This window comes from Rhinopithecus bieti, unplaced genomic scaffold (genome assembly GCF_001698545.2).
Source record: "Rhinopithecus bieti isolate Rb0 unplaced genomic scaffold, ASM169854v2 scaffold_8307, whole genome shotgun sequence".
Lineage (NCBI taxonomy): Eukaryota > Metazoa > Chordata > Mammalia > Primates > Cercopithecidae > Rhinopithecus > Rhinopithecus bieti.
In genome coordinates, this window is record NW_016806443.1 from 1,020,611 (window position 1) to 1,047,226 (window position 26,616).

Sequence of the window (26,616 nt, forward strand, 5' to 3'; positions counted from 1 at the left end):
GTGATCCGCCCGTCTCGGCCTCCCAAAGTGCTGGGATTACAGGCTTGAGCCACCGCGCCCGGCCTCTTTTCTTCTCCTTTTAAAAAACATATATAAAGAGTTCTTTTAGGCTGGGCGCGGTGGCTCATGCCTATAATCCCAGTACTTGGGAGGCCAAGGCGGGTGGATCACGAGGTCAGGAGATCGAGACCATCATGGCTAACATGGTGAAACCCCATCTCTACTAAAAATACAAAAACAAACAAACAAACAAACAAACAAAAATTAGCTGGGCATGGTGGCGGGCACATGTAGTCCTAGCTACTCAGGAGACTGAGGCAGGAGAATGACCTGAACCTGGGAGGCAGAGCTTGCAGTGAGCTGAGATCGCGCCGCTGCACTTCAGTCTAGGCGACAGAGCAAGACTCTGTCTCGAAGAAAAAAAGAGTTTTTATAACTCTATATCTCTACTATTCTTCAAAATTACTCTAATGTTAACTACATTGTAAAGACTTTCATAGTCTTCCTTTCCCCAAATACAGTTAATTAATAACTCCAGCCTGCCTGTTCCCAAAGCATTTTAAACAATTACCTATTTGTAGTTACTTTCCTGTATTTTGATTTTTTGGTTTACATATCACTTTTTCACTCTGGACTATGGGACCCTGAAAGCAAGAAGCTCATAATAAATTAATGACAGAATGATTAGATGAACAGATGATGTATACTTTGACTCTCCTGGCTTGTAGTATATGAACCCTTTACATGTTTATTTTTGGTTTTACGATGTCCATTCATTCTTTTACCAAACATGATTAAGCACAACTTGTGTGTTAAGGCCTGTGCGAGGCACTCATTTCATCTGAATTTTGTCCATATACATATAAGCTTCTCATGGAGTCTGAGGTGCAGCCACATTCTTTTTCTTTTTTTTCTTTTTTTCTTAAGATCACAGAATTATTATTGATATCCTTCAAACCTTCTCAGAATGTCAGAATAAGAGGTCATTAATTATACCCATTTTTCTCTGAACATTTTGGAATCTACCATTGCCAAATAACTGGGCTACTATAAACTCTAAAATTTACAAGGTAATTTTGTTCAGAGTTTCCACTACTTCAGTGACAAATGCTTTTGGATTGGTTAGCACAGGATTAGAAAAGCACTTCTCTTGTGACTGCTTTTCCATCTGAACAAGACTTGCCAAGGATGCCGTATGTTGATGGGAATCCCAGTGAGTGAATGATTGAAGCTCAGGTTGCTGCTCTCTACTGCTTTGGTTCTAATTGTGGAGCCTCTATCAGGGAAGCCTCATGCCTTTTCTCAATCTTACCTGGCAACTTAGAGTATACCTTAATAACATAATTTATTTTCATCTCTCCTTCACCTTTAAAAGTATGTGGTTTTAGCAGATTGCCAACACAAGATATGTATTTCCATACAGGCATATCTTTATTGACAGTCTTCTACTCTCTGTCCCATTACTGAAGCCTCAACCTCCCAAGCTCAACCAATCCTCTCACCTTAACCCCACCAAGTAGCTAGGACTACAGGCATGTGCCACCACGCCTGGCTAATTTACGTATTTTTGGCAGAGATGGGGGCTTGTCATATTGCCCAGGCTGGTCTCGAACTCCCAGGCTCAAGGGATCTGCCTATCTTGGTCTCTGAAAGTGCTGGGATTATGGGCCTGAGCCACCATGCCTGGCCTATTTTGTCAGCATGCCATAATATTGCTGTTTTCTTTTTGTGGCACAGCTGAAATGTTCTCTGCTAGAGCTGTTACACATCTTGTACTTTCTTCTTTGTGTAAAACTTATTTGAATGAATCATAGTTTGGGAGTAAAATAAATATTTGGAAATAGAAAAATATACCTAACAAATGTAGAATGAAGGGAAAATGATATGTGTCTTTTATAAAATGGTCAATTTTGAATTTGTTAGGACAGATATCAAATACTTGAAATTGTTAATGAAATGAATTAGTAACCTTTGGTTTGCAGCAGAGAAAGCTTAGAATAAAGTATTTGTTGAACCCCTTTATATGTTACAACAGATGAAAAATAGAGCAAGCGGCCATGGGGAATTATCAACTCGTTATGAAAGAAGATAATTGATGTTTATACTAGATACCTATTTCATCAGAATAGTTGGGTAATAATGACATTAACTCTACTAGAAATAAGAAGATGCCCAAAAGTAGTCTTCCATTTAGAGCTTATGATGCCAAGATAGCTATGCTCACAAAAATTTCAGGTTCTAAAATAAATGTTGACAGGGAGTAGATTTTGTTAAGGAATGAAGATTTTAAGTAGATTAATATCATGCTCCCAGTTACAAACATGGTCTTCAATTACCCAGCAGAGCCAAGCTGCTATTTTCATGTCCAAGATATATTGAATTCAGATCAGCATGCAATTAAAGAAGAAAATATTTTATACTTGGAAATAAAATTTAATTTAAAGGATAATGTGGACTCCTGATTGCTATTGACAAGACTCACAAAGTTAGATTGTAAATTATATGATTATTGTTTTAAGTCATTAAACGGTGAGATGATTTGTTATTCTCTGTTAGCTAACTGGTGCACCTACGTTTAAGTTTGTTATAATCTGATCTTTGTTATCATCTGACCTCTCTGTATCTATCTCCATCATCTATCTATCTATGTATGTATGTCTATGTATCTATCTATCTATCTCCCTTTCAAGGCTTTCCTTTACATGGGAGATTTGAAAAGGTCTTTTCAGTGGTCTGCTTAAAGAGTTGGTCTAGAAACAGGTACTTTCACAATAATCACTAGGACTTGTCTGGAAATGCCCCTGGAATTCTAAAGTGGAGCCTTCAGCAGTTAAGGTGTTGACTTTTTCATGTTAAAAAAGAAATCCTGCAAGGATGTCACTGCAAAAATAATAAATTAAGTACTTAATGGTATACTAATAAAGTTTTCTTTGCCCCTTATTCTCTAATTTATGTACACAAAAGCTTATTGGTAACTGTAGGCTTTCAAAGTATTTGGAAAATGTTTATTATATATTTTTGAAAATGGCAGGCTTTTATACTTATTACGTTGTTTGGAAATATTTCTAGCCAAGGGAACAGTAAGGCTCTGGTAAACACACAGGTGCTTGTATAGCAGTTATAGTACACTGAGTAACAGTGGTAGGTTAAACACATTGTATCAAATTGAAAAGTGGAGATATGCCAATAACAGATATCTTGGCAGCAATTCATATTCTGCAACACTCACACAACTGGTGTGTACGGTGAGTAATTTTCTACCTGACTTGCTGATTTTCTCTAATTATATTCAACTACTGCTTAAATTACCTAGTCATGTTTTCTGGAGGGAATGTAAGATTTGATATCAGGGGTGCGCGCGTGTGTGTGTGTGTGTGTGTGTGTGTGTGTGTGTGCATGTGTGTGTGTGTGTTTTAAAGAAATTATCAATGTTTTAATTGCAGAATTTTCTGAAGAGAATAAGAATTTCAATTGTCTACTATTTCAGGCTGTGGCAGTTTAACTTTGATATGAGAAGTTAGGGATAGATGAGCCTGACCCAAAGAGCATCTAGAAGTAAACTAATTGCTTGACCTTTGTTTCATTTTATCCATATCATGGCATTGAATTGTGACTATCTGCTGCCTGTTTACCTATAATGGTTCTTTTGCACAGAAGGAGGCAATAGGCTCAGATAAGTTCTGTATTCTCAAACCTTACCCTAGAATTGCCATTTTTACAGTTGTATTCATAATTTCAAATGTGTTCTGCTGTAGCTTTGGGTTTTTTGTTTTGTTTTGCTTTTCATTTACAAGGTCCCTAGCAAGGAATGAGAAGCCTGCTGGCTATAAGAAATATTGGGCATACATTTTGATGTACTTTTAACAAGGAGACAGCAAAGCAGACCATTATTTGCTAGATGCAGTTACAACTACTTGGACTCATGAACAATTCCAGAGCAGGGGTCCTGGATTTACTGGGGAGTAATCTTCAGAGTTAAGCCTGTAATGAAGGGAGAAAGGTGGGATTATGTAGAAGTAGCAGCTAGCTTGCAATGAATGTGGTTGCAACTGAAACCTTACCTGAACTCTTGGGGACTCTGGAGCTCAGGTGACCTTTCAGAATTGTCACATGTAGAGGCAAGGGGCCTAGGTCTTTGTCATCCTAACTCACTCTGTCATTAATTGTGGGCTTCCCTTGGGAAGAGACATTGCCTTGGGGAAGGTAGTTTCCTACAACCTAGGACAGTTCCTAATGAAGGACTATGAGTGGTCAATAGCAGTTATCCCCAGCAGCTGGAAGATGTATGTATCCAATATGAAGAGGGAATCTGGCCAGAGCTCTATGATATGCAATAGAGGGTAGTAAAGACAAAGGAAAGAGGAGTTGAGAGTAGGCATTGGGTGAGTTTATCTACCACACTGAAAATGTGTATTTTGTGTATTTACTCTTTTATATTTAACTGTGTTTTCCAAAAATTTTAAATTAAGCACATATTCCTTTTGAAATTATAAGACTTCTGAACACTTAAAGTAAAATGTATCTACATATATGTGGATATACAGAGAGAGAGAGAGAGGGGTGCACAGTTCATCCATAGTATAATTGTAGAAGAGAAACGAGTCTTTTTTTTTTTAACTTACCCAGGGATTTAAAATGACTACAGTACTGAATTAAAAGTGACATATATGAAGTAAAATCTTTGACTCGGTAAATTTATTCATGTTATTTTTGCTTTACAGGCCTACTTATTTAAACATAGAAGGACACACAGTATTAGAATGATTCTTGTTACAGAGTGTGTCTTTGTAAGGTAGTTATGAACTCCCAAAGCACAGGGTTGCATAGTGGCTTCTAAATAAATATTTTGAGTTTTATCTTTTTACTGGAGAATATGAAAGAGTGGAGAATTAGAAGGATTTAAAGTTTTATTATTGAGTCATACTCTAAAATATAGGATGTGTTTCTACTAACTGGACATATTTGAGGGGACCACAAATATGAAACCCTTTGGGTTAGTCATCTTCATGGAAGATAAGTAAAATATAATATAACAGTAAAGAAAGTTCATTCTCTCTGGATTCTAATATCTATACTGCCATTTCTCCTTTTTTCAAATCATACTGCTTCATATATTCATAGCGCAACCTCTACTTCATCAGCACCTGCTGACAGAGCAAGGATAAATATGAATACTTTATTGGACCCACTAATAAAAATGGCCACTGTAACTAGGATGCAGATCCTGAAATAATAAAAATTTTTTTCAAAACTATCTTAAATACTCACTGTAACTCATAATATTTAACTAGAGAAGCAATTATAATTGATTTCTTTTTCTATGGCTCAACTAATGTACCATAGCATTTGAGGCTTTTCCCTCATGAATCTGTGGCTCCCAAAACAGTGATTTTAGGTACACTTACTGCATTATAGCAAAATATTCTATTCAATTTACTAAACGTAGATATAAAACTAGCCCCTGGCTCACAGACTGTATTTCCAAAGCAATAGGAAATGAATTATTCACCAACAGAGAAAGCACATGAATATATCTTTAAAGTGAAAAGATTAAAAAAAATCATGTTGTTTGTTATGTTTTATTTACCACAGAGACAGTGATGTGAACAGAGCAGAATGTATGAGGGATTTTGCATTCCACAAGATGGGACAGCTAATGAGACGGGAAAGAAACTGTGTGATGAGAATAATGAATGGGCGGGGGAGAAAAGAGAAAAGAATGGTAGTTCAGAGCCCAGAAATCAATAAAGGTAGGTCATCTGTGATGCCTGGAGATACCAGAAAGGACCAGCTGTGATCATGACAGTACATTGATTCTGTAGAGACTGAATTCAGTTTCAGAGAAGGAATGATGATGGGGTGGGCATTGAAAAAAGAGGATGTGGAATATGAATGGAGGAAGACAGCTGGGACTGGCATTAGTTTATTTATGGGAAAAGAAAGTAACATATTTTAGCTTATTAATTTCAAGTGAATAGATTAAGGCTATTAATTTCAATTGAATGTGATTGCCTGCCCCCGCCCAGAAGTCCACCTCTAGAGTTGGGACCTGGGCGGGGGTCGGGGTGGGGTGGAGCGGCAGGAGGATATTACATTCAATTGAAGTCCGCTTCTAGAAGATGCGGGGAAAATACATTCATTTGAAATTAATAGGCTTAATAGAATGTGCTGGGAAAGAGGAAATCAAGAATTGCACTTGAGTTGCCAGCAACCCTTAAAGATGTCTGCAAAGCAAATTTAAAAACAAGTCACTTGCAGGAATAGTTTCTAGTTCTTAATAAGATAATTCAGAATTCGAGATGAAATTATGAACAAAGATTGCAAGAGGGATTTTGCTAAGCTAAAAACCCTTGCAGAGAACGCCTAGAATGGCATTGCTTAGATTGAAGCTTTTTCTTGGAAACGTGAGAAGTGGCACAGCTGACAAGTCTTGTCTTGTTCTTCCAGTGGTGGAAGGTGATAATGAGCCCTCAGGGTCTAAAGGGTAGGCTGTTAGAAGGAAGAGAAACATTGTGCCTGGACAAGCAGCGTAATTAGCCCTTAAGCAATCCAGCCATGGTTGTGGTTTTATGCAGGGATGGCAGCTGCCCATTAGTGTTAATTAACCAACAGGAGAGATAGATACGAGATGTGGGTGTGCTTTCCAAAGATTGGCAGCCAAGGGAAGGAGGGATCCACAGTAGTCAGAGGCTGAAGGTGAGGGTAGGACTCTAACTTGGGTGATGAGAAATGAACTGGACTTTTACCGGCGTTCTCTGTTTCTGGCTACTGAGCATCCGGGACACTTTGTACTCTGTGTCCCAAGGCGTGGGTGCTCATTAAGGTTACCATCTCGTAGGTGAGAAAGCTCAGCCTCTGCCCTCAAGAGCCAGGGAAGGAAGCAACCTGTCTCCTGACTTTTGGAACAAAACTGCATACCCTGAGCAAAGCCAGAACGCTGTGGGATTTCTTTCTTCAGAGACTGAGCCTGACAACGGTTTGAAAGGCTCCAGGTGCAGTGCAAGCAAGCCAGCTTCCTGAAACAGAGTCAAAAACTGGACTAGTTGATGGCAAATGCCCTCCAACTCCTGTGGTCTGCTCAGACTCAGAGCCTTGGAGCAATGCTGGTGAGAATCCAGGCCTGGCTGTTGCAGCCATGTAGTGCCATGTGGCTGATGTACATGGAACTACCTTGAATGCAGCATTGCTTTCTTGAATTTTGATTTAAGTTTCATGTTACTTGGGATAAGAATTGAAAACAACTAAATACATAGGAAGTATTGTAATAAGGATAGAAATAAAATCACATACAATGTAACGTTCAGTATTTGCAATAACAGTTTTCATGAGACCATTCACTATTTCTTAAAGATAATTTGTATTTAAACCAAACATTTCTGATTTATCCAAAAATCTTCTGATACTGGGATTTATTAATATTAAAACTTCTATGTTTTCTACTAACACATTTTATATGACAATATTATTTTAGAGTTTTAAAACAATTCATTTGATATATAGAAACTGTCTTCAAGACTTTTTTAAAAACTATCCAGCTAACATATTTTAAAGCTTCACTGCATTATCTCCTTATTCTGAAGCCCATCAGCATTTAGTGTTTTACTCATTTAGTATAGTATACACTGTCATTTAAATTTTTTTCATTATTCATAGCTCTAAATGTTTTGTGTATTTATATCTAAATCTTTCGTTTCTTGAAGCATGGTAACTACCTTTTCTCCATCTTCTCTTCTTCCTCCAGTGCCTGATAGATAATACATATATGTGGATTTTGTTATTGTCTTTAGGCCTCTGTAAAGAGATCAATCATAAATATGTACAGAGAAGGCAAGGTGAAAAATATTTTATTTGCAATGTTGGGTTAAATGTATTCAACACAAGCTTTAAGAACCCATTGCTTGCAATATCTAGAACCAAAAAGAGGAGTAAGATGGTTTCTATCTTCAAGGATTTCACAGTTTAACCTTGTGGAAATAGAATTAATATGTTGGTTTGCTCTAATTATGGGAGGTTAGTATACAAGATCTCTCCTTACTCCTCCCTCCTTCCTTCTAGAGCTACTGGGAACCATAAATAATATGTATTTTAAAAAACTACTAAGATTACACTGCAAGTGTCTTATTCAATCCTCTAGTAATGGCCACTACTCACAGTATGTGTCCAGTATTTCAGTGTGCTGTAGAGGTACAGGGATAGTTAAGATTAAACCTGTAATAACTTATGCCCCTGCTAATGTTAAAGGACCTAAATCTTTTATTTTCTTTTAATTCTATATTACATAATTAGCTATACTTCATTTTTATCATATAATTAAATGCAGAACACACTCAAGGAAACCTCATGAGATTCAGGGACCCAATAATGAGGGAATATGAAATCATAGTATTTAATAATGGCACGTACACACATCTGTAAATTTTGCTGGGACTTCATATATACATACACAAATGTGCTTGCCCCACTTCCACTGCACACACACACACACAGAGTCTCTATCATACACACACATACTCTGTGTTCTTTCAATTTGTCTTACTCATTATTGGCCATTTATACTCAAAGACAAGGGGTTCTCTCTGGGATTATAATTATGGTAAATTTCAAAGCTTCTTTGCCTATTTCCTTCAAAGTCATAATAAATAGATGCCTACAGGAAAAAAATAGCTTCACAGATTATTGTTATGGTATCTTCCAAGATAGACGTTGCCAGATGATTGATTGCCAACTGTCATTCTACTAAGAGACCCATTCTTTTGTGAAAGTAAGGAATGAATCTGGGTGTGTATTTCATTATTAGTTAGGGAATCAGGTGATAGTGATGGTCTCATCCATACCTAGGAAGTTTACGAAATTGCAATTCAATTAACTTTGTCCTATACAACACCTTCTGTTCCCATGGTAGCATTTGAACAGTGCAATATGTACAAAACATGCTGATTCAGAATTAGACTCACTAAAAACTTTATATTGGCTTTAATATATTGTGTCTCTCTTTAAGAAAATCCATTCTCTTTTTGCCATGTGAGAAATCAGGTCACTGGTCATAAAATTGCTTTGAAATTTGACGGCAATTTCAATGATAATGAAAGCTAATTATAGCATTGTTTTGACATCTACCCTTTACGTAATGATCCTATTAATAAATACTTATTAGACCTGCATGCTTCATATTTATGCTTGACCTCAGCTGACAACAAAGTATAACACTAGTTCAGGAAACAACACTTAATCCTGTCTTTAATTTATAGTTTCGATTTGTTCCATTCTTTGGTAGTTAAATAGATTTTATTTGGTACTGTTTGTTATATTAAATTTACTAGGCAAGTGACACATACTTTTATCCTTTGAGTGGTGGTTCTGAGGTGAATAATAGCTTAATTTAGAGAGGGACCTTGAATAAACTATCTAGCTGGTTTTACCATTATAATTTACATCACACAGCAATATGAGGTGTGTGTGTCCATTTACAGTTATATATTGTTCCAGACTAAAAGGGAAATATATTTGGCAAAATGGGACTCTTAGAGCAGTCTACATTGCAGACTTCAATTTGAGCTATGTAACATATATTTCTCATAATTTATTGGAAGCAGTAATACTGTAACAGCCAAATATGTTTGAGTTTGTGTGTATGTGTGTTTTATCTTATTTGCTTCTTTTGTGATGGCACATTCTGACACAGCATATTGATACCTCTTTTGCAGAACAATGTTGACATATATCCACTTAGACAATGAATATTTTCATCTTTAATGACTTATTTGAGAGGAACAAGAAGTTCAGACACAAATTTGAATAGAATTGGAGGTGTGAGTAAGATAGGAAAAAGAAAAAAATGTAGGATCATATTACAATTATTCAATCATAAGAGTCATTACCTTATATCTGCTGCAGACACACACACACACACACCATGCACAGAGTACCTTTCCAAACATGTTGATTTTAGATTCATTATTAAGATCAATATTGGCTGGTCTGATTTTGTCATTGATAATAAGCTTTAATTCACTTGTTTTTGTGCCATTATTTGACATTAAGACAAGGTAAAACCAGTGCCTGGTTTCCCTACTGTGAATTCCCAATCATTTTTGTGAATCATCATTTTAAACATAACAGCATATGAGACCATGAAAACTATTTTCTGCTTAGCAGCATTTTCTTCTGTGTAATCATTATATATGTGTATTTTCTGAAAACCTTATTTATAAATGGTTCGATATCTTACCTTTGCAATAAGTGTCATGATTAATACAATTATCTTGATTGGTCTTAAAAATTCACATACAGGTATAGACAGGTTTCATTCTCTTCAATGATTCATTTTCTTCAATGATTCATTTTCATTATAATAAGCCAAATTATAAATTATTAAGAATATAGAAAAGGAAAGTTGAACTTACCTTGATTTTCACTCCTCAGTAATCATCACAATTGCCGTTTTAGGGAGGATCATTTTGGATATCACATTTCCATATGCATACACAAAAGCTTCCCATCTTTCATAAATGAGATTGTTACATGTTCTGTTTTATTTGTCATTGGTGTGTTCCCATGTCAATACATATAGAACTATGTCATCAGTCACTTTATTTTGTAAATTAAAACTAATTTCATTATTAATATAGTGAAAATATACTTGGAAGAACTTCAGTCAATATAGAAACATAGTTAAAAGGGGATACTTCTCTTCATAGCAATAGTAATCCTACCTTCTCTCCCATATATAACTCAAATTAACAGTGGAAATTTATCACTGTAGACATTATACTTGGCATTTACACATAATTTTAAATAATTTTTTTTTTTTTTTTTTTAAGACAGAGTCTCGCTCTGTCACCCAGGCTGGAATGCAGTGGCATGATCTCAGCTCACTGCAAGCTCCGCTTTCTAGGTTCACGCCATTCTCCTGCCTCAGCCTCCCGAGTAGCTGGGACTACAGGCGCCTGCCACCACGCCCGGCTAATTTTTTGTATTTTTAGTAGAGATGGGGTTTCACCATTAGCCAGGATGGTCTTGATCTCCTGACCTCATGATCCACCCGCCTCTGCCTCCCAAAGTGCTGGGATTACAGATAGGCGTGAGCCGCCACACCCAGCCCTATAATAAGTAAATAATTTTAAATAGAATCATATCTTCCATTCTGCAGTATCTCACTTAAAATTATATACTTGAGACATTTTATAGCAGCAGAACATTTATTTCCTTTTTACAGAATCGTTATGTAATTTATTCTCCACTGTTAAATATTTACATTCATTTTTGCTTTTACAAATAAAGTTTTCACGTGGCTGTGACTCTGTTCACATATGCAAGTATTTCTGAATGACAGATTACATTAAGTAGAATTGCTACAGTTCTGAACATTTTAAATTTTCATAGATGAAGCTAAGTTGCTCTCTGAAAAGTTGGCCATTTACCTCCCAGTTGTGTCCCCATATTCTCAGCAGTATTGGATACTATCAAACGTTTTACATATTTCTGATCTGACAAGCAAAAAAACGTAATTTTCTTGCATTAGTTGCATATCCTGCTTAATAAATCAAGAGGTAGACTGAGAATCTTTTCATTTATTTATTAGTCATATTTCATATGTAAAGTCTGTTGATACTTAGGAGCTATTTATACCTATGGATAATATTTTTATTATCAAATATAAAACACATTTTGCCTATCTTTTGTATTTTAACTTTATTTTCAATATTTTGACATTAAAATTTTTTATGTAGTAATATATTCTAGACTTTTACATACATTGTACTTTTTTCCTGAAAGTAGATAGCAGGAAATTGGGCCATCTGAAAACACTAAATTTTGTACCATTAATTACTGGCACATAATACTTCCCTTCGTTCTTTTTTTTTTTTTTTTTTTCAGATGGAGTTTCATTCTTGTCACCCAGGCTGGAGTGCAATGACGCAATCTCGGCTCAGTGAAACCTCTGCCTCCTGGGTTCAAGTGATTCTCCTGCCTTAGTCTCCCAAGTAGCTGGGATTACAGGCATGCACTACCAAGCCTGGCTAATTTTTGTATTTTTTAGTAGAGATGGGGATGCATCATGTTGGTCAGGCTGGTCTCAAACTCCTGACCTCAGGTGATTCGCCCGCCTCAGCCTCTCAAAGTGCGGGGATTACAGACGTGAGCCACCACACCCGGCCCATTCCCCTTTTTTATAAAACTTCTTTGACAGCCTTTCATATATTCTTCCAGATGCACATTAAAATTTACCTAACTTCAATGTAGCTCTATAAATTTAATAGACAAATTTCTTGAGAGATAACATTATATTTTACAATACTGAGTTTTTCCATCCAAGAATCTGATATTTCTCACTAGTCATTCCATTCTTTTTTTACATCATTAAGTAAAATTTAATACATATATACATATGCACACATATCTATAATAGTGTTTATTTCAATAGATATATACTGCTATGAAATTTATGATATTTAGTTACTATAACAAATTTTGTCATGAAAACTTTTATAATATGTAGAAAAATATATTGTTCATCTCTCATTCATTCTGCTTGAAGAAGCGTTACTGAATACTCAATAGTAATAACAGTTTTCAGATAATCTTGCATTCCCTAGGTAGACAATTTTGAGACCTGGGAATAAATATAATTATTTGTTAATATTTGCAGCTATTGCTTTTTTTAATTCATTTAGATTTACTAGAACCTTGAGTAAAATATTGATTAACCTCCAAAATAGAGGGAATGCTTATCTTAATCTTGACTTTTGAGCATGACACTTGCTGGAAATTTCTGGATTTTGTTTTAGATTAAGAATTATTCTTCCTACTCATTGATTGCTAAGGTTTTGAGTTTGTTTTTTAGTGTAGTTTTGCTTCACTTTAATCAGAATGGGCATAAACCTGTCATCAATGCTTTTAAAAAATCTGTTGATATCTGGTTAAAAAAGGAATTTCATTGTTAGATCTCTCAGTCATGAGTCATTTGTTCATTCTGGGAATAAATGATTTTGTCTTGCTTTATTACTAGTTTTTATTACACAGTTGAATTAAATTGGCTAATATTTCATCTATAAATTCATGTTTAAATTAATAGAAAAGTTGCCTGATAGCTCTGCTCCTTTGTCTAATTTCTGTCTAATTTTGTTATCAGTTATATAAGCAGTAAAATAAAATTATTGAAATGAAAAGAGGTCTAGAAATGAAGTCAATCTGTTCCTCATCTTATAGATGGATGACCAAAGACAGAGAGGTAAAGCAAAACTAATATCAGAGACCGGATTGTGTGATTGAGGATTCATAAAATTTGGGAAGCAGCTTGAGTTGCAAAGTTCAAGAGAATATGAATTTCCTAAGTAATAATTTATCTCCATGTAACACTCTTACTACAGTCATCTCTATGAAATTCACCTACCTCTATCTTGTTATAGTATTTGGAGACTTAGAGTTTTAGTCTTAGATCCTTTCACGTGTCCCCTTAAATAGATTGTGCTTGTTGAGATTCACTTTCATTGATTTTGACTTCTATGATTTCCCTGACAGTTCCCAGCCCACATAATAGGTGCATAATCAATATTTGTTAGTTGATGAAATTGTTTCCCTGCACTTTGCTATGTGCTTTTACAGCACAGTTATACTAGTTAAATATTCTACAGAATCCATAATTCATAGTCATTTCTCATTACTACTAAGGGAAGCAAAGCAGCACTGCTTCACTAGGAGAAAGAGAAGGGCTGACTTGTTAGCCAGAGGTCACTCAGGTGCCAACATGGGGAGATCACAGCTCGTTGTGCAGTTACCAGAAGCAGAGCATATATTACATTCTGAAATAGACAACGAAGCTCCTGGATTTGTTGACGGAAGTTACTGTGTCTCTTTCCATCTGCCACACTTGCTGGCATTTGGCATCCAGCTCGGGCCCTTTGAAGAGTTACTTTACTTGATTAAAAATAAATAAATTAAAAGCTAAATTGGGACCTATTCAGTACTTCCAAATTTGGTATCTTAAGTGAAGGTAAAACTGGAAAGAAGCTGCCCCTGAAGTCTTGTTAAGTATGATGTCCAGACTAGAAGAGAAACATGTTACTTTTCTTTGAAGTCCAGTTGTCTAAGCCTTTGTAGAATATTGCAAATAAATTTCAAAGGAAAAGTTTCATTCTCCTTTATTTCTTGTCCTGAATTTCTGCTGCTGTCTCCTCCCTTCAAACCCATTTTTCTTCCTTTTTTCATCTCATGTTCATCAAGAAGATGATACATTCTCAAGCATACTGATTCAGACATTCATGCATTCATTCACTCCCCGAAGAACTATTTATTGATTATCTACTGTGTGTCAGGTACTAGGCACTGTGGGCTGAATGATGAGCAAATAGAGGTGTGGCCCCTGCTTTTATAAATCTGGGGAAATGTATGCTAATCAAATAATCTCCCCAAGTGAATATATAATTACAAATTGAGAGTCATGCTCTGAAGGAAAAATCTGACTTAGGTGGGCAGAGGTTTCAGGTATTCTGTGTGCAGGTGGAGGACAGTGTTGGTGAAAAACTTTCTGAGGAATTACATTTGAGCAGAGATCTGATGGATAGCAGTTAAGCAAGTAGAAGTGGTTTGAAAGTAGCTGTGAAAAAGGAGGAAGAGAGCATTCCAGCCAACAGAACAGTATGTACAGATGTTTTCTGGCAGAAGCAAACATTGATACACGAAAGTACATTGATATAGCTGAAGCACAGAGAGAACAAGAACTACACATGATGACTCTTGGGCCGCACTGCAAGATCTAGCAGGGATGGGAGTATGATGTGGGTATGGGAAGGTGATGATGGGGAAACCAAATTTGCATCTGAAAAAAATTGTGGGGCTGCAATGTGAACATATCATAGAGAAAGAACATTTGCTGACAACAAAAGCTAAAATTGGAACAAGAATAAAATAACGAAAACTGATAAAAATCTTACCTAGGGTAGAGGACAGCAAAAGTATAAGTTGGTGCAAAAGTAATTGCGGTTTCTGCCATTAAAAGTAATCGCAAAAACCGCAATCACTTTTGCACCAATCTAATACATGATTTGGGATATTACTGAGAGGTAAAATGTTTTAAAATGGATATATGTGAGAATGAGTGAGTATTTTACAGGCGACCCGTAGCTCTCTGCCTTGAGTCATAAGACTCATGGGGTTACTTTACCCCATACACAGTCCTCTGTCCATGCCCGGCTAGTTTAACCATCGTCATTTCGCTCGAACACTCTAGGAACGATTAGCATGGTTGTCTCTGTGGCCGAATTGGATATTTTCAGGGATATCTTACTTGTTCTCTCAGCATTTGATATATGATATCATCTTCTTGAAACCTTTTCTTCTCCTGGTCTCCATGACATCACAGTATAGTGGGTCACCTTTCTTATCTCTGGCCACTTTTTCTAAGACTCATTGAAGGAGTAACCTCATGTTTCTGCCTAACAAATATTAATATCTTATATACTCCAAGAACTTTTTCTCCTCACATAATATCTAATTACCATGAATAAAATAGTAACTTCTTAATTAATATATCTACTGAAGACCCCCTTTTAACTACACATCTAACTATATATAGTTTATGTCTTCTTATGTATCTCAGTGGCAACTCAAACTCGAAGTATCTAGTTCAACTCTTGCTATCTCCCACCAACCTGAAGAACTTCTAGTGTTCCATCTATCAGTGATTTGGCTAGTGACTGTAGTTTTGCTACTTGCTACCGTGTCCAAGGAGCATAGACATCATTTTTCCTTTTTCATGCGTCTTCATAAGCTTTTATGAACCGCTATTCATTTCTAAATTCAGAAAGAAGCCTAAGTCTCCTTTGCCAATACAAGTTAAAAATAAATAACCTGTTTCAGCTAGATTATTTCCACACTTATATTCAAAGTTTTTCTCTGTTTATTTGTATCTTTGCTACAGATTTGTCAAATCTTGATGTTTCCAATGAATATACACAGCCAGACTGAAATCCACTCAGGGCAGTTAAGTTTAATAACCTAAGGACTTCCTTTTCTCAGATCTTTCTCCCCATAACCTAAAGCAATAATACTTACCTTTATATTAATACGGTACAAAATTAGGATTATTTTTATTAGGAAGGAGTGGAAGAAAGGACATAGCTTCCAATGAACAAATTAAGTTGTACACAGGACTTTAAAAAATAGAATTCACCCAATGTGTTAATTTCAGACACAATTGACAGCAGTTTATATTGATGATTTAGTTCCAGATAGAGATAAATTATTATTTTTATTTATTTACATAGATGAGATACTATTTTCAGGGTATTTAACTTGATGGGAAAAATATTTTTTAAAAAATATATCATTGTCTTTACCCTCAAGCAGCTCATCTGGTAGATACATAAGTGAGCTTAGGGAGAATGAGAATTTGCTATAACACGAGAGTGTGGGAAGATGAAGATATGGATCCTGGGCATCTGAAAATAGTTTGTGGAAGAGACAATATTTGATCCAGGCCTTGAAGTATAGGTATGATTTTCAAAGAGTATGTGAGGGGTGGTTTTCAAACAGAATGAACAGCTTTCTGAAAGATAAACTCAAAAATGATAAATTATTTTCTTCAAGAATTAGATGTTCTCTTGTACCTGATATGTCACATGTTCTAATAGACACTGAAGAATTAGATCGTCAAAGGAAGACACTTATCTATATTTGCAGGAAGTGAAATGACTGTCTCCTTCCTTGCATTTTTCCCTGACACTAGGACATCCAGGCTGACTAAACCCAGAGGCAGGCATTTAATGAGAAGGTGCCTTTCACAGAAATAATTATGGTTATACATTACCAGCTTTCAACTTTGCTGAAAGTATCCATCTGAGATTAGTACATTCTAGGAGTATAAGTTTCTGGCTCAGTACTTACTAAGAATCATGGTTCTCTGGTTATATGTAAAATAAAATACATTTGGCTTACTAAAAAAGAAAATAAAGACTTTATTGGAATATATAAGATAATGCACATAAATAAAAATGAAAGCAGGCTAAGATTCCACAGAACAAAGAGTGATTCAGGGCTGTAGGTGGCAGTAGTAAGTGATGGATATGCCCAGGCTAAACCTAGGGGAGGACCAGGATCCTTGATTGACAGTTGTACCAAGACTTTACACCACCAGGTTAGAGAAAGAGCTGTTCTCCGAGGGAAATCAGTGTTATTACCAAAAGGAGGAATGGATTTGGGATGGAAGGCCAGAAATATCCTATACTTGAATTTCTTATTTCAGTTGTTAACTTTTTCTCTATTTCTCAAGTAGAAGTTTAAGTCATTATTTCTTGCCTCTAATTTGTGAAGCTTTCTATTTAACTTCCTATGCTATCCCGTAAATATTCAGGTCATTCTTTTTTAGACTTTCACCTCAGCACATTTATCTTCAGGAAAGAGTGTCTATTCAAACAAATAAAAATTAACCAAAATCCTAGTATGTATCTGTGTGTTGTCATGTGTGTATTGTTGTTGTTGTTGTTGTTGTTGTTGTGTGTGTGTATTGGGAATGGGGGAGGTGGTATATCAGAATCACCTGGGAGAACTTTTAAAAAATCTAATTATACATCCCTTACACCTCTGACTTCCATGCATATACACACTTAATAAATCAGAATATCTTGACAGAAGGGAATTGAACTTTTATTTTTAATAGTTATTTACTGGTGATTCTATTATTCTTACCATCTCTCTTATCCCACAATTTGAGAACTATTGATTTGAATTTTCTGTAGACCCCATTTTATTTCCATTATCAAAGATATTTGCCGTTCTGGATTCTAGAACAACTAGGAGAAAGTTGAGAGAAATATTTCATCTCCTTATAAAGAAGAACTTCATAACGTGTGTAACTTTGTAACTTTGGGCTGTCCTGCAATGGGACTAAGACTGCCCTGCAAGACAGTAAATTCTCTGTCTCTGCAAGTGTTTACGCAAGGGTTGCATGACCAACTGCCAGATGGGAAAATGCATGAAAATGAGATGGTGACCTTTCTCCCCCATTGAGAGCTAGGACACGTAGTGACATGATATAACAATTAACTATGTGAACAATATATATACAATGAATGTTTGACAATGAAAATCTCAGCAAACATCAAGGTTTGCTTCGTGTTCTGGAGAGACCATATTACAGGTAAATACCCGTGTGGGAACTTCTTGGTGACAGACTGAATGATGTGTGATAAGCAGCTGTCCAAATAGTGTACTCATTCCTAACAATGATTCCATTTCAGTTGTCTAAGATGACTGAGAACACTACCAGTGCTCCTGAGATTTCAGATAAAACTTAATACTAGAATGTTAAAACATACCATGCGCTGACATTCAATGTATTTAAAATAGAATATCTTTACCAGATTAGAAAAAAAGTAATGATAAAAAGCAGACTTAACCTATAGTATAGTAGATATTTGTAAAGGGTCATTGGGGAAATTCCCCATCTCAAAATATCTGTTTCATTTCTGTCCCTGGCTCTACCACTAGTGAGTCATTCTTTTATGTCAAGCATGGTCATTCTCCTGACCTTGATAGAGAGTGAGGGACAGAACTAGCCTGGGTGTCAGGATTCTGCAATGCCAGGCTCCACAACAGGGAATTTCTCACCGGAAACCCTGGGATAGAGAGTGAAGGATACTATGTTCTCGGCTAAGTGAAAGGAAAGACTCAAAGTCCAGCAAATGGAAATCGTGACAGAAACATACTAACTAGTATACAGAACTGGAACATGTGCCTTGGCACATGGCTGTAATCCTAGGACTTTGCGAGACCGAGGCGGATGGATCGCTTGAGCCCAGGAGTTGGAAACCAGCCTAGCCAACATGGCGGAACCCCGTCGCTACAAAAAGTACAAAAATTAGCCAGGTGTGGTGGCGCACACTTGTAGTCCCAGCTACTTGAGGGGCTGTGGTGAGAGGATTGTTTGAGCCCAGGAGGCAGAGGTTGCAGTGAGCCTAGATCGAGCCACTACACTCCAGCCTGGGCGACGGAGCAAGACTATTATCTCTAAATAAATTAATTAATTTAAAAATGAACTAGGAACCAGAAAGAAGGGAACAAACATCAACGTGATTGTTCAGGTGAGGAATTGTCTGGTCAGGCGTTTTCATTTACAATGTTTTTTAGAGCCCAAGTAGGGCAATAAGGTCAGCTATGTTTAAAGGGCCTAGAATATACCATACGTTTTAGAGGACAGAAGAAATGGTAGGAAGGAAAGAGCTGCAAGGGAGGGATGCTAATACAAAATTTCACTCTCCTGTCATATCAAGACGCATATCCCTGTTTGAAGACTTCTTGTTTGTTTTTAAATTACTACAATATTGGTAATTATTTTAAGGATGTAATTTAATCTTTTGTAAAAAATGAAAGAACATTTTGTCCCAGGTTTTTCTTTTCAATAAATGTGTAAATTTAACTAACTACCTTTCGTCCCGTTTATTTAGGATAATTTAGCTTCTGCTTTTTGTAGACTTGGTGAAGGCCGTAGCACAATATCAATAAAAAGTCTGGTCAATCATTTCACTGCAAGAATGCTTTTCAACACTTTCTTCAGGGTAGCAAAAAAGACACACACATATCGCTAGTTAATAGTTGCCCTGCCATTGGTTGATTTGAGTATGTTTTATCCCCCTGCGTAATTTTGTTTTCTTATTTATACAATATAGGATTAGAGAGTGGGGTTAGAGGTCACAAAACAGTGACTTATGAACTAAAGTAAGCCAACAGACGTTAGTTTGGCTAAGACATTGAGTTTTTCCTTTCATTTGTCTTGTTTTAACGAATGCCTTTCAGTGGGGCATACACAATCATTTTGTTTGGGGACCCACCACCCCACCCTACCGCTGAGTCAATCTAGACTCAATGTTTGTATCCCCTGCAGGGCTCTTGAAAGCATTTGAGTTTGTAGCTCTTGGGTCAGTATACTGGTAAATTTCTTTAGGCTCCTAAGGCTTTCATTCTACAAAACCTCTGAGAGAATGAAATTTCTTTTTTTTTTCTTTTTTTCTTTTTTTTTTCCATTAGTTGAGAGATAGATTAAATGGAAGGCAATTCATACATGGTGAAGGCCATCAGGTATCAGACTCTCCCCATACGTTATCTCATTGAATTCTCAAAGCATCCCAGTGAGGTAGTCATTATCATACCCATTTTATAGGTGACAAAACAAGGTCAAATAATTTAATATCTTGCTCATGATCAGAAGCTTATTAACTGTGGGATTGGGTTCAAACCCAGATCTGTTTGTCTCCAGAAACTCCCGATATCCTTGTTTCCCTTAGTGAGCTGAAACATGCTACAGAGATCTTATGAATACCAACAAAGCTTTGCCCAAATTTTTCCCAGATACACAAAGGATATCAAATGTCCAAATATCTAAAACTATTTTAACAAAACATCTTATTTTCAGGCTGTATTCTCTGACCAGAGGGAATTACATTTCTACTGTTCTTGGGAACATACTTGACTAAAGAGCCATGCAGAATTTAGGAAGAATCATCATTAGAAGAAATTTGGCTTTCATTCACACATGGATGTCACGTTAGAAAATACATCACAAAATCATTCACATTTGAAACGTAAAGATATTTTATTTCTAACACTTGTCATAGATACTAAGTATCTTAAAATTCGACCTTGTTTGTACAAAATAGCACTAAAACTGCACATACCTTGAAATATACTCTATTACGTAGAAACTTTATTTGACAAAACAATTCTGGTAAGGAGAAGTTCAGGTATGTGCAGGCATAGAATAAATGAAGACAAAAAGAGTGTTAGTAAAGAAGTTAGTGTTTCTACTGAGAAGAAAACTTCAAGTAGAAAACAACTTTCAGTTGTGTTGTATTTTCATTAGAGAGTTGTATAAAATTAATTCTCTTAATATAGACACAAACTGTGTTTAACATAATTTCCATACTATGTCAGTCACTTAATTGGCTTTTAATAAGCCTAGTGGCCAGCCAATGTCTGGAAGAAGAATGCATATTTTCAAAAGGAAAAAGAAGAAAATGAGGATACATTAAATATGAGTAAGTAAAGTAAAAGAGCATCTACAAAGGGACAGTTTTCTGTAATTTCTAAGCTTTGGGTTAACCATCATTCTTGTAATTTGACCACATTGAGCCAATGATTTTTATTTTTATTTTTTTTACTTTAAACAAACAGTGCTCAAATTTACAGGTCAGTATTTTTTGCAAATGCAGTTGAATTAATATAATACATATTTAAAGCAATTAAACTGTCAAGTTTCACTTTTAGTGATTGGGGTTTGGGGAGTAGAAAGGGGCACAAAAACTGTTGCCCTTTTCAAATAACTCACAAATGTGCTAATTATGTGTCAGATATGAAAGTTGAGGCATGGTGACCTTCAAGCCAACAAAAGACCTTTTCAAGTAAGCCATCCCCATGTACATTAATGAAGTGAACAATGCCCTTCCACAGTTAAATAATGTATGGCTGTTATTTCATTATATGTGAATGAAAACCAAGGAGTTATTTCACTAGTGGCATATTAAAATAAATGTTATAAAAAAGCAAAAACTGTAAATCCATTTCAGTAACATTTTGTGGTACTCTTAAAATAGTGATCCAAAGTCATATGTTGTTTATTTCTACTGCATGTGGCTAATGCATGGTTTCTCCACAACTGGATGTATTTTAGATCTTAGCAGGAAAAACTGCAATGTGTTAAAGTATAAAACAATTGACAGAGATATTTTAAAAGATAGAAAAATTATTGTTAGATCAAGTATCTCCTTGCAATGATAAAGATAATGATATATTTTGTAGATCAGAGAGAACATTGCCTCTCTCCATAAGCCTTACTCTGTTAGTAAGAAGAATGTTGAACAAGAGCGGGGTTCAGAGGAAGGGAAAATAATCTCCCACTCTTTATCGTGGCTCTTTCATGGTCGGGAGAAAGTATTTATGAACCTTGGATTTAGGTCATGGACATAATGGTAATAAAAAGAGCACCCATTTTGTTGGAAGAAAATGTAAATTTCAAAAGCAATAATATAGGAGAAATTTGGGTGTCACTAATGCTTGAATCAAATGCACTGCTGGAATGTCAAACAGTACCCATGAAGTTGTAGTGGAAAATCAAGAGCAGGAAGAAGTTAATTATCTTGTATTTGTTCAGCTTTGTAGTGTATTTGATACAAACAAAACATATATACAGATACAGTCATACTTAATGCAACTTAAATATGAGTAATAGACCTCTGGGAAATAATAAACCAATTACTAATTTAAAATAAATCACAATCATATGAGATTCCAAAATCCTATTAGCATTCAATCCATAAACATTTTTTTTTCCAGTCTCACAATAGCTTCTTATTATGGGTTAGGTGTTGATACCAAGAGACTGTACAGGGTTTACAGATTCACTCACTAGTCTCTCCTCATTTTAAACAATTCTCTAGGTCTTTCTATTGCTATTTGCTTTAATAGATTATCTGAATTCTTTCATAAAATGGATACCAGTGATGTTTTTGAGAATGTTCTTTGTCATTGAGATTCTCAATGAATGTGTACATGTTCTTGTTCAGTATAAGTGTTGCTACATTTCCTTGATAATCTAAAATAATTTCCATTGTTTTGGATTGTATTTAAGGTGGCAAATCTTGCTTGTTCCATGTCAACAAATGAAGATGGAATTAAAATTGTCAAAATTGCAGCCAATCATTTGGAAACCTTGTGTCCACAGGTATGATAACTAAGTTACTGTCTTTTTGTCTGTAAAATTATATATAATTAATTCCTAATGCTTTTATGCATATGAAAATACACTATTATTATTTTTTTTCTTTTTTTCTGAGACCAAGTCTCACTCTGTAGCCCAGGCTGGAATGCAGTGGCGTGATGTCGGCTCACTGCAACCTCTTCTTCCTGAGTAGCTGGGATTACAGGCATGCACCACCATGCCTGACTAATTTCTGTATTTTTAGTAGAGATAGGGTTTCATCAAGTTGGCCAGGCTGGTCTCAAACTCCTGACCTCAAGTGATCTGCCCACTTTGACCTCCCAAAGTGCTGGGATTACAGGCATGAGCCACCGTGCTCGGCCAAAATGTTTATTTGAAGCATAGAGGACTGAATTGTCCTAAGGTGATTCTTAGAAACAGAATAGAGAAAACGACTGACATTCCTTAAGTGGCCATATTGGAATCTCCTGAGGCAATGATGCTTGGTCCAAATGATTTGATTTGTTTTTAGTGATTATTTATTTTGAAATTTCAAATGGGTTGAAAGGATTGACTCTTTTTTTCTTTTATCAAAGAAGATATGTGTTTGAAAAAAGTTAAATATTTTCTTGTCAGTAATTCAGATGTTTCTTAAAATCTGAAGAGTCTTCACTGAAAGAGTGAAGATTTTAAGTAAAATCTTAAAACTACATGACAAATAGTTTTGAAGCCATGAATCAACATACACATAGGGCAATTTAAACACTCTTGTCTGAGAAGAAGCAGGAAATAATATGGATACTTCCTAATGAAGACCACATATGTTATAAGGATGATAAATATAACAAAGATTAGGGACTTTAATTCTCTGGATGTCTCCTGAGATTCTCATTCTACAAAAAGTAGGGCATGTGTTAAATTCTTGATTTGCCTTGCTGACAATTTCATCTCTAAGAATATTGAGGAAACTGAAGGAAACTGCATCTTTGGACTTAATGTTGATTAACAAGTAAGAACAAGCTGGAAAAGTGGAGTCTAGGGGACCTGCAGCTGAGATCTCCCAACTGATGTCAATTTTCTATGAAACTCCAGAGGGAACAGAATACTCCAACAAGGTCTCTAAAGTAGTTGAATGAAATACACTCCCATCAACATTCTGTAAGTGTTCTCATCTCTGCACATTGTGAATAACGCTCAAGGTTATCACTTTTTAAAATGCCTTTTCAATCTGAAAGTATTAAGTATTTCTCATTGGTTTTAATGTGTAATTTTCTGATTCCTAGTGAGAACATTCTTTTCGCAAATATTTATTGACTATTTGACTTTCTAATTCGGTGACTTGCTTATATCCTTTACGAAGTTTCCAATTTTAGTTAGGTTGTCTTTTTTGTAATTAATTTGCTTAGGTTTGTTAAAAATATCTCTGTTGCTCATGTCTTTTGAAATATTTTGAAAATAATTTTTCAGTCGCAGACTTTAAGAACTTTAACGTAAACGTATGATTTATCTTTTAGTTATTTTAATATATAGTTATGGAGCACCTACTGTGTGCCCTGGTTTGTGGTTTTGTGCCTTGTTAAGACATTCTATCAACAAATATGTCACGTATTTCCCACATTATGTTGTTAAAAGAGTAAAGTATTATTATTCAACATACAGGTATTTATTCCTTCTGAAATATATTTTTATGTCTGACATGAGGTAGAGATCGTTTCATTTTGTAGTGTGGACATTTGGGCCACCATCATATATTAAATAGTTGATCTTTTCTCAATTACTGTGAAATTCTACCATTGTTTCACACATATCCCATGAAGACTTACAAATATTTCCATTGTCTAATATATATTTGTATACATGTTCATGTATACTTATAAACATAAATACACATACACATATACAAATTTATATAATGCATTAAATATATAATACATATATAACAATGTATAATTATTTTTGGTTTGTTCCACATGCAAAGATAGGTTGATAGGCAAAGTGAAACATTTCAAGGTACACAAGTTTCTGGACTTTCTATTCTGTTCCATTGGTCTATTTCTCTATCCCTGTAACAGTATCATAATGTTTTAAGCATGGTTTTACATTAAATCCTAATATCTTCTAGGCAAGCTGGCTCATCCTGTTTTTTTTTTTCTTTAAATTATAGCTGTCATTCTTAATTTTTATATAACTTTTGGGATTAACTTATCAAGTATCATGAAAAAACATTAGAAGTTAGATTTAAAACGTTAAAATGTTTTGAATTATAGATTATTTTAGGGAATGACCCCTTTAAGATATTTAATCTTTCCATTAATAAACATCTTACATCTACAGTAATCCTCCTTGTCTGCTGTTTCGCTTTTGATGGTTTCTGTTACCCTCAGTCAACTGTAGACCAAAACTATTAAATGAAAAATTCCAGAAATAGTAAGTTTTAAATTGCATGTAATTCCCCATCTTGAGATCAAACCTTTTCTTCATCTCTCTCTGTCCCACCCAGGACATGAATCATCCCTTTGTCTAGCATATTCATGCTGTAAATACCACCCTCCTGTTACTCATTTACCAGCCGTCGTGGTTATCCAATCAACTGTCGCAGTACTCATGTTCAAGTCACCTGTATTTTACTTAATAATGGTGCCAAAATACAAGAGTAGTGACTCTGGCAATTAAGATATGAAAAAAAAAAAAAAATCATATGCTGTGGTTGCTAAAATCCATGGTAAGAACGGATCCTCTGTGAAATTGTGAAGAAGGAAAAAGAAATTAATGCTCATTTTGCTGTCGCACCTCAAATTGCAAAAGTTATGGCCACAGTGAATTATAAGATGGAAAAGGCATTAAGTTTTTGGGCAGAAGACATGAACGGAAAATGTGTTCTCATTGATGATAACTGGGTTTGGTACCGTCTGAGGTTTTAATCATCTGTTGAATGATCTTGGAACATATGCTCTGCAGAGAATGGAGGACTACTGTATCTCCATAATCAGATCTTTTTTAAAAGTTATCCTTCAGAGATACTGTTTTTTTAATTATTTATTTTAGTAAACATCGTGGTTCTGAATATCTTCTACTGCTGTTGATTTCCAATTTTTTCTCTCCAGACCAAATATCTCCCCTGAAAACCAGACTCACATATGCCTAATTTTCCTTTGGCATCTTTACTTTGATATCTAGAAAACATCTAAAATTTAAAATAGCCTAAATGAAACTTCTAATTTCTCCATCTTCATCTTATTCCACTTCTCTTTCAGTTTCTAGTTTTAGTTAATGACACAGCCATTCACCTCATAGCTCTGGTTAAAAACCTGGGAGGTTTTCTTTACTCATTCATTCATTATTTATTGAACATTTACTATGTGGTGGGCACTGTTAATGCATCTAGAGAGAAAATAGTAAAGAAAACAAATGATAAACAAAAAATGCCTGCTTTGGTGAAGTTGTTGTTGGAATGATATCTAATGGCTGTTTTTCCTACCTAATCCATTAACAAGTCCTACCATTTCGCAAAAAAAAAAATCTATCTTGAATCTATATACTTCTCTCCACCTTGTTTGTCAACATCTTAGCCTACGCCACCATCATTTCTATCTTGGACTACAGAAATGTCATTCTAAGGCCGGGCGCGGTGGCTCAAGCCTGTAATCCCAGCACTTTGGGAGGCCGAGACGGGCGGATCACGAGGTCAGGAGATCGAGACCATCCTGGCTAACACGGTGAAACCCCGTCTCTACTAAAAATACAAAAAATTAGCCGGGCGAGGTGGTGGGCGCCTGTAGTCCCAGCTATTCGGGAGGCTGAGGCAGGAGAATGGCGTGAACCCGGGAGGCGGAGCTTGCAGTGAGCTGAGATCCGGCCACAGCACTCCAGCCTGGGCGGCGGAGGGAGACTCCGTCTCAAAAAAAAAAAAAAGAAAAGAAAAGAAAAGA

General features: G+C 35.7%; 1 protein-coding gene across 1 annotated transcript in view; it reads left to right on the plus strand.

Moving 5' to 3' along the window:
- CTNNA3 (catenin alpha 3) overlaps nt 1-26,616 on the plus strand; it is a 1,693,405-nt gene that overhangs the window by 1,017,711 nt on the left and 649,078 nt on the right. Inside the window, exon 10 of the mRNA XM_017876520.1 lies at nt 22,619-22,711. Coding sequence (XP_017732009.1) covers nt 22,619-22,711 — 93 coding nt within the window. The remainder of the gene's footprint in view (nt 1-22,618; nt 22,712-26,616) is intronic.